Source organism: Plodia interpunctella, chromosome 11 (genome assembly GCF_027563975.2).
Source record: "Plodia interpunctella isolate USDA-ARS_2022_Savannah chromosome 11, ilPloInte3.2, whole genome shotgun sequence".
Lineage (NCBI taxonomy): Eukaryota > Metazoa > Arthropoda > Insecta > Lepidoptera > Pyralidae > Plodia > Plodia interpunctella.
The window spans coordinates 5,362,667-5,372,262 of NC_071304.1; the positions used below are offsets into that span (position 1 = coordinate 5,362,667).

The following is a 9,596-nucleotide window of genomic DNA, read 5'->3' on the forward strand; positions in this document are numbered from 1 at the left end:
ATTGTAATTAGTATACCTCCCTTAGTTACCTGTTATAGTATGAAGATCGTGTGTTGCTCCATGTCTGAGAAAAAAAATATTGTATTTTTTTGCACGGGAAAAGAAATTAAAAGTGGGTTTTTAAAAAACTGAACAGAACTAAGGGTCTAGTATTCACGAGTTATTACACCTTACCTACATGGCGATTAAGATGACATACAATTCAATGAAAGTTTCAGTTTTTGGTAGATGATTATTCAAATCTTCGATTTAATATTATAAAGTTACTTATAGCTTTGAACATTCAAATAATTGATATTTGTATATACACAAGGACTAAATACGTACTTAGGATATTTAAATAATATAATAAAATAAAATAAATATAAATTAAAGTTAAAAAAATAGGAAATGAAAATTACATATTCAATAGTTACTTCCTTTATTTGATTGTACTATTAAATATTATTAGTAAATTATACAATATATTGTAATAATACTCAGAGCTACAAACTACTATATTAACTATATTTCGGAATGACCACTATTGAGAATAAACGACGAAAGAAACTCAACAGTATTGGTCCCTAACATGCATATATAAACAATTTACGAGATCGATGAACTGTCGGACGCTCGCGAGCGTCCGATAGTTTACAGCCCTATTTCTGTCAAAATCTTCGAAAGTAGTAAAGTTTGTTTGGGGGTTTGTAAATATGTCAACTCACTGTAGAATTTGTTTCCATTGAAAAAATAAATAGGTACCTACTTACAGTTTTGTAGTTTAAAATAGGTAGATATTAAAACTGAAAACAATTCTACAATGTCTATTGGATCAGTATATGAAACTGCATACAAAGGAGATTTTAACCAAGTTAAGGTTAAAATTGATCAAAATGCATCTTTAGCCAAAACACCGGATTCGGTAAGATCTAACAGTCATCATTATTATTTAATAATCCATACTAATATTATAATGTGATAGTCTGTTGGTTCGCTTTCACGGCTAAACCGCTGGACGAATTTTGATGAAATTTGGTATGCATGCAACAATACTACATGCGTAATGACCTCCGTTCAAACATAGGCGACAAAAGTATTTTAAATTAGTTTCCTCTGGTTCTGTTGATATCTATATGAATGGCAGAGTTATTTATATTATTGTAATATAGTTTGAAATCAATACATAACTTTATTTTCAGTATCAGTACTAGCTTTTAGGGCTGTTAGTGCCTAACAATTCAAGCTTTACACAGTATAATGTAAATAAAGTTTCAAATTTTTCCTCCTGATGTAAGGTGACCTAAAAAGCATCCCTGAAATGTTTGTAATAAGTAAAAATTTCATTAGGTACTTACCTAGTTGCCAGTAAATACAATTGCATTAACTTTAATTACTTTTATATTTCATTATTACATTTTGTACATGCCAAACAATTTAGCTATTATCTAAAATTAAACATTTGTAAACATTAAGTTTATAAATATTTTCTTCTTTTTTTGTTTAATCAAAATTTTTTAACTAAGTACTATAAAAAAAAATTCCAGAATGGTCGTCTCCTACTTCATTGGGCTGCCTTAGGAGGCAATGAAAATTTAGTTGACTATTTAATTAATTGTGGAAGTAATGTGGATGCTGTAGATGATACAAGTGCTACTCCACTAATATTGGCTTCATCAGCAGGAAGATATGAAGTGGTTAGATTATTGATTGGTAAGGGAGCCAATGTCAACCATAAGACTAATCGTGGTCAATCATCACTACATTATGCCTGCTCCAAAGGTCATTTAGAGGTAATATGAATGTGAAAATGACAAATTTACAAATTTATTCTGTGAGATTTTTTTATATATTTTGTATGAAAGTTATATTAGTTTGTTATAATGTGTAAAATGTATTACAGGTGACAAAATTATTGCTTGAAACCGGAGCCAATATCAATGAAAGTGATGTACTTGGAGCTACACCATTACACAGAGCTGCAACTCAAGGGAGAAACAATATTGTGGAATTGATTTTGTCAAGATCAGATGTAAAGGTTGACTTATGTGATTCCACAGGTTCAACAGCATTGTACGTAATTATTTATAATAGCTTACATAGATATTATACCTCCTCTGTTGCATCTGTCTTTCTGTTCACAATAAATTCTAAACATTTGCATAGATTTTCACCAGTAGATAGTGTGATTCCTAAAAATAAATAAGAAAATAAATTATACACCATAATTTATTTTGTTTTTATCTGAGTGAAGCTGGGCTGGTCCTTTAAGATAAAAACAAAATTATTTCTTATCTGCCTTAAACTGGCAGAATATATAGTCTCAATTTTGGACATTGTAGTGCACTTCACATTTACTCAAGTATGTAAAAACAATACTACTGAAATGTCATCTTCTACTTAAGGTGTAAAATGTTTTGTCTAATCTTTTTTGGGTTTTCAGGCATTTAGCTTGTGAAGAAGACAGAGAAGCTACAGCAAGCATGTTAGTTCGGTCTGGTTCTAAAGTGGATAATAAAAACAAAGAAGGCAAAACACCACTTGACCTTTGTTCTGTAAAACTAAGGAAAATTTTGACTGAGTTATTGTTTTGAAATTAAAATTTCATTATTATATTATTATTGGTTATATAATATCATGGTTTTTTATTACAAAAAAATTAAATATATGTTTTGTCACCTTAGAACTAAGTAATATTTCCCATTTACAGAAAGAGACAGAACACACTTTAGCTTGAAGTATATTATAACTTTTTTATATTCATAAAAAAGTTGGGATGATTACATTAACATTATTGTTTCAATCATACAAGAAAAATGAGAGTTTAACACGGGCTAAAGGCATACAAAAATATTTATGTGGGGGGGAAACTTAAAACACGTAGCACGTCATTGCGTCAAGTTCGCCTGATATGGGAAAAAGACAGCATTTTCATTATAAATAGAAAGTACTCTGTGGACAGACTTTCGGTAGACTTTCCGATAAAGCTGCAGCTTATTTTTTTGAAGTTTAAAGATCTTTAGGTAAAAAACATAGATTTAGACACAGATATAAAAACATTACATTGATTAGAAAGGGCCCTGCGCGCGGGGGGAAAAACTCGTCAGGCTGGAGCGGACATATCGAAAATTCGTAAGACGTCAAAACTTCTGCTAGACAGGGACAAAAAATAATGGAGTGCATTTTCTTGTCCTTGTTTTTGGCAGTTTTACAAGGCCCTATATGCCCATTTGTAATAGGCTGGTAAGTTGTATGGAATATATCTCATTTGACTACGCTAGCTCGACATCCTAATAGTTTCATTAGTTTGATCCTCTGGCAGCTTTACTCGCATGTGGATCATCTTCTATGTGATTTCGCATTGTAATGTTCACTTATCTGTGAATTGCTCATTGGGATTGCTGCGCTGCTTACTTGCTTGCTCGCTCTCACAACAACTATTTTGCCGTTTTGACATATGTAAACAAACAAAATTATATTCTCTTGTGTTCAAATGGAATGGTTGAATAATTTGCAATTTTCTTTTATCTTTAATTGTATAAATCCAAATAAAATTTGGATACGTTATTTCATTTGATATGGAATCTTTTTTTAAACTGTATGATGGAATTTATTATTATTTCTTAATTGGTGGCTTATTTCTTAGTTATTTAGTTTATCGTATATTTCATTCTGTTTTGGGAGATATCAATTATATACAGACGAAATTACGAATTAGAGGACATAGTTGGAGGAGCATTGAATGCAATAAATCTTTGCCATATAATATTTATGTAAGTAAATATTGAAATAATTTATTATTTTTTTAGTTAGGCTGTGGCGACAGGGTGCTAGTGCTGCATTTGTGTTTGTTTGATAAATGAAATGTCGCTACTTACTTTAATAATAATAATAGTTGCTCTAATAATTTTAAGTTTAGGAAACGTTTATTCAACAACTTAAAATATTTATTTTCAAATGAAAGGAAACAAATTATTTGTTACCAATGCTTAATTTTTCTAAAATGCGTCATTACATTTTAGTGTACAGTTTGTGGAAAACTCATGCTTCCACTGGTGGGATTATTTTGTGAATGTTGTGCACTGAGTGCATGCAAACGGTGTCATGTTACTATAGGAAAGAAAATCAAATGTAAACCTATAACATGGCCCAGTGATAGACCCTTCTTTCATCATTGGGTAAATGGTAAGAATTTATATTATTTTCAGATGATCTAATTTGTAACTAAAATAATGCTATAGTTTGTTTTATGTATTCAGTACACTAAGACTGTGAACAGGAATGGCACAGATATAATTATATTTCTTTAGTATTGTGTTTAATATAAGTTTTTTCTTATATAGTTGGAATACCACGGGGTGATGACAGTATTGACAACATAGAGGATTGTATCAAAAAGTTTTTTTGTAGTTGGTGCCAGAGAACAAAACTCTGCCCTGAGAATTCTCTGAATGAAAGAGAGGTAATATATTTGATATAATTACTTTATCATAACTAAATAAGTATTTTTTACCCATAAGTCTATTTGTATTAATAATTCATATTTCAGCTATTTTTATAAGTTTCCCAAGATGTTTTCAACAAGTCTTGCTATTTGAGCAGTAGTGTGACTTACAGTTAAATTTGACCAGTTTTGATGTAAATTTTATGTGAATCCTGGACTCATAAAACTAACTGTAATTATTTGTGATGACTTCACTGTAATGAAAATAAGTACTTACATAAATTGAAACAGATTTTATATAATCTAATTCTTTGTTGAAATGTTGTTTACAGGAATGTGATTTTCAGAAGTACAAAAATATAATAATCCCTCCTCCTTGTGTCCAAGTGGAGAAGGGGGAGATCAGCAGCATTAAACCTTTGCAAGATAAAAATTGGGAGCCATTTATAATTTTTGGTATGTATCTTTTGTAAATATATTAGATAATTAATGTTGATAATTCATTTGGTCACATGAAAGACTATATTTATTACTAAAGATGTAAAATATAGTCTTTCACTAACAATACTGATTTCGCTGACTGAGATTAGACCATGGAGAATAGATGTTATTTTAAACATACAGAAATGACATATATGCTTGTAAAATATTGGCAATATCATATACTAATATCTTTAATTTAAATTATCCTAGCAAACAGAAAATCGGGAGGCAATAGAGGTGACGAAGTTCTTTCCATTTTCAAAGGACTCCTTAATCCTATGCAGGTATGACCCACGAAAATAAATAATAATAGTAGTTGTTAAAAACAAGAAGAAGACAGATACAAATGATTTGAGTTTTATAAATGTAAAAGTTTAATTTTTTTTTTTAAGACCTACAGCCATACATCCATTATTGTTGTACTCTGAAAGGTAGTGGACATCAGTTCGACGGCGCCCGAGAGCGTACTGCGATGGCTGCCGGCGCGGTGTCGAGTGCTGGTCGCGGGCGGGGACGGCACCGTTGCTTGGATACTCAACACTTTGCTCATGGCCTCGCATGTTAAAGTGAGTTTATTTATTATATTAGCGTCCGGTCCCGGCTTCGCTCCGGTAAAACCCTATATAATAAATCATATAGCTAATCTCACTATTTAATCTATTGGTGAAAACCGTACAAAAATCCGTCCAGTAGTTTTTGAGTCTATTGCGTTCATACAGGCAGACAGACGCGACAGGACTTCTTTTTATGGATCTGGTTGAATTTCGTCGTAGCGGGACGATTTCGATGGTTTCTCGCTGGGATGGTACAGGCTGCCGTCGGTTTGTGGAAAAATGAAGGGAAGGCCTTTGTCATTAATGGGCTAATAAAAAAATATAAAGTGTATCAAAAGTCTGTGCTGAATTTATTTTTATTCATTAATTCTAAAAGCTTTTGTTTTGCAGTGGCAGTGAGACCTGATAGCTACATAAAACAATATATTTATTTATATGTTTGGTTTGTGTTGAGGCGGCGGTGGGCATCCTGCCGCTGGGCACGGGCAATGACCTCTCACGCGTGCTGGGCTGGGGCGCCACGTGCGCCTCGCACCTCGACGCGCACGCCATCATCGCCTCGCTCAGGCGGGCGCAGGACCAGCCGCTTGACAGGTGTGTGCTGTAATGTGCTGTGCTACATGAGAGGCAATTTTTTAAATCGTTGATCATCAATAGCCATTTAACGCCAGGGACATGGATGAATTAATGAATGAGTTTCTCAATGAGTTTTGAGTTGAAGAATTCGTTAAATGGTAATAAAATAACAACTAACCAGATGGAAGATAACAATAAAGCCGAAGCGGCGGCGGCTGGGGCGCCTGCGCGCGGACCGCGTGGTGTACGCATACAACTACGCGAGCATCGGCGTCGACGCGCAAGTGGCGCTTGACTTCCATCATGCGCGCACACAGTTCCTCTACCGATACGCTAACAGGACACTTAATTATGTGAGCGAATAACTTGCTTGATTATATATTGATGACTTGATAAATTGACATCTAGTTTATTCTGGACACGGCTGAAACGTGAAAAATATCCTTCCGTGCGTTCCCGTTTCTAATGATTGTAGTTTGTAGCTGTTTGTGAAATCCTAATCCTAACTAGTATTATAAATGCGAACGTAAGTTTGTTTATTATCTATTCACACTTTATCTACTCAACAAATCTTCTTGAAATGTTGCGTACATGTAGTTTGAAGTATAGAGAAATACATCTAGGGTACCTTACATCCCAGAAAAACACCTAATCGTACCTATAGGAAATTTACGTGAGCGATGCCGCGGGTAAAAGCTAGTATATAATTTAAAATTTCGTTAAATAGTGCGCGTGAAGGTATTTTTCTGAATGCTTTGATTTTGAAAGCCCATTGCGTCCTCGCTATTCAAACCATTTATTTGTTTCAATGTAATATAGATATTATAATTAATTACAGTCCCGTCACATTACCTTCTAACGAGGTATGCAAATAATTATTATATTATGTCTATATCGATTTAAAAATTGATTTTTTTCGCTAAGCCAGGCTTGTAGTGGTTGAGGCCGTACGTCTATGTCGCTAGATGGCGTACGCGTTGCTGGGTGCGACGCGCGCGTTTGACGCGGGCGCGTGCGGCGCGCTGGAGCGGCGCGTGCGCGTGCGCGCGGACGGAGCGCGCGACGCGCTAGCGCTGCCGCCGCTGCAGGCGCTCGTTGCGCTCAACATCCCCTCCTGGGGCGCCGGCGTCGACCTCTGGCGTCAGTCCTGATATTATGTTTCATTATATAAATCAACAAAATTAGCTTTATAAAACTATCTATTCCAAATTAGATATTTGAAATCTATATATGATTTATCAATCCGCCGAGCAGTTATGCTGTGAAATTGTGATATAAAAATATTTCGCATTAATAATATTAGGCGATAGGCAACCTATTATACTAACATTTTTTATTTCGAATTTTATTACAATTTGGAATAGATAGTTTTTAAATAACTACTCGTATTTGAAAGATCATATATTTAACAATATTTTTGCGAAGTTCTCATTCTGCGTCAAGTGTTCATTTTGCTAAATGCACATTTTGCGTCAGATTTCTATCTGGATTATAAATGTATTTTAAATTCCTTAGCATTAGCAAATAGCCTATTCTTTTTGAAATCCAGCGGGATTGAGGGATTAACTTCATAAAATGGTCTCTTCAGATTTTTTACATATTTTGCAGGAATGGGTAATGAAGGAGAAGTACCGGAACAGAGTATGAACGACGGAAAAATTGAGGTAAAAAAAATAATTAATAAGTATGAAATAATAAGTACGAAAATTAGTTATGTGTGGGGGTTTTTACAGGAATGTATACTATTGTTTACAGGTAGTAGGAATCTCTTCGTCGTTCCATATAGCTCGGCTGCAGTGTGGTTTAGCCGAACCATATCGGTTTACTCAGGCATCTAGATTAAGGGTAGGTATTTTCATTCACTCATTAATTATTCTTCATTTGGTTTTCCACGCTAGTAATTTTATTTTGGTTTATTAAAATAACAAATAAAATAAAACTTGCATGCATGACGGAATTACGTTACTTTTCTGCAATCAAAAAAAGTAAATCACATGATTAATAAAAATCTATAAAAACTGTCTTTAAATTATCGCGTTTATGTGCTTAAACCAAAAAAACATCACCATTGAACATCAGCAACAGCATCGAATGGGTAACTTTCAACCATTCAGACAGTATTCATCTAATCAGACATTTATTTCTGTTTAAAAAAACAAAAAAATACGTATGGAACGTATGGCGCTACAATTTCGGAGTTAAAAAACATTCCTAATAATGTAATCAGATAATGTGTGTAATAGTACCCTAATTTACGTAATTACTAAAACTGATCGTAACTGGCTATTTCCAGATTGATCTGGAAGGTTCGTGCGCGATGCAGGTGGACGGTGAGCCCTGGATGCAGGGCCCCGCCACCATCTTCATGGAGCACGCCGGGCAAAGCCTCATGCTCAGGGCGGCCCCCGCTGATACTGATTGAACCGCGAATCTAGCTCTCTAAGAGCCATACGGCTTAGTCGCGCCCCGTCATTTTGACGTCCGCCGTAGAAATTGTATGAAGTTTCGACGTACGGCAATGTATGTCAGTGTCAAAATCTATAGAAAATAACGGAGCGCGTCGGAGCTGCAACGTACTGCGTTGACGTAACGGAGCATGACTGAGCAATGGGGCATGGCTCTCATTATATGTCCACACCGAGCCTCTTCTCCATTGCTTTACTGAGTACTAAGTAAAGCAACGGTAGAAATTAGTTGAAATCATACGCCCCTCAAATGTAATTTACTTAGTGATTTTAGGCGGCGTGAGAACCGGCTATATGGCCTAGATATATTTTTTATTTTGTATTCATTTTTAAAATGAGTTTTTTTAAAGGCCTCGGCCGTGGGCGCGCCCTTTCGCTGCAACCTCTCAGTGCGGCTAGATGCAGCCGGTCTAAGTTGCTTAAACTTAGGTGTAGACTACTTATTATGGGGTAGACCTAGATTTAGCCGTTGTCATTCCGGACCATACATACGTGCCAGACACGTGTTCCAGACAGATTTTTACACCTAGGTGAAGAAATATAAGCAGGCTACATCTAGGTATATAACCATCTGACCGGATGCACCTAGGTTCCGGCTAAACTTAAGTCTAATTTAGAATACGGCTAAACTAGACTTTAAAACTTAGTCGTAACATATACCTTAGCATACACCGATAGATTGAATGTAATATCAAAGCAGTGACGAAACCAGTTACCATGCTGTACTGGGCACAACTGGGCGTGTTTTTTCAATTTGTACTAGTGAATAATGTATTGTCACAAATTAAACTCATGATGCTGATTGCACAGAAGTGGTTAATAAATTATTAAGGTTTGATGATTCTTTTTTGTTTTTAACTAGCGGCCCGTCCCGGCGTTGCATAAATTATCGGTTTATCGTTTAATATATTATGTAATCATGTACAGGTTACTTGTAAATACACCAAGAACTTAGCAGAATTTGACAAATATTTTTTTTTTGTAAATATGTGCATACGCGGGATCTGGGAATAAAAACTAAAAGTGATATTTGTAAGGCTAGTCGTTTTTTAATTAGAAAGTGATACCTATATTTATACAGAAAAATAAACAAAA

At 34.7% G+C, this 9,596-nt stretch overlaps 2 protein-coding genes across 2 annotated transcripts; both read left to right on the top strand.

Moving 5' to 3' along the window:
- Positions 1 to 761: 761 nt before the first annotated feature.
- On the top strand, positions 762 to 2,614 carry LOC128673653 (26S proteasome non-ATPase regulatory subunit 10-like). Its single transcript, XM_053751648.2, has 4 exons — positions 762 to 904; positions 1,527 to 1,772; positions 1,883 to 2,052; positions 2,423 to 2,614. Exons 1-4 carry the CDS (start codon positions 803 to 805, stop codon positions 2,571 to 2,573), a joined length of 669 nt encoding a protein of 222 aa, XP_053607623.1. The 5' UTR covers positions 762 to 802; the 3' UTR covers positions 2,574 to 2,614.
- Positions 2,615 to 3,429: 815 nt separating this feature from the next.
- Dgkepsilon (Diacyl glycerol kinase epsilon) lies at positions 3,430 to 9,344 on the top strand. The gene is made up of 12 exons (XM_053751634.1): positions 3,430 to 3,752; positions 4,002 to 4,164; positions 4,323 to 4,441; positions 4,756 to 4,879; positions 5,117 to 5,190; positions 5,338 to 5,472; positions 5,915 to 6,054; positions 6,218 to 6,389; positions 7,002 to 7,176; positions 7,645 to 7,700; positions 7,792 to 7,881; positions 8,330 to 9,344. Exons 1-12 carry the CDS (start codon positions 3,558 to 3,560, stop codon positions 8,456 to 8,458), a joined length of 1,572 nt encoding a protein of 523 aa, XP_053607609.1. The 5' UTR covers positions 3,430 to 3,557; the 3' UTR covers positions 8,459 to 9,344.
- Positions 9,345 to 9,596: the final 252 nt, after the last annotated feature.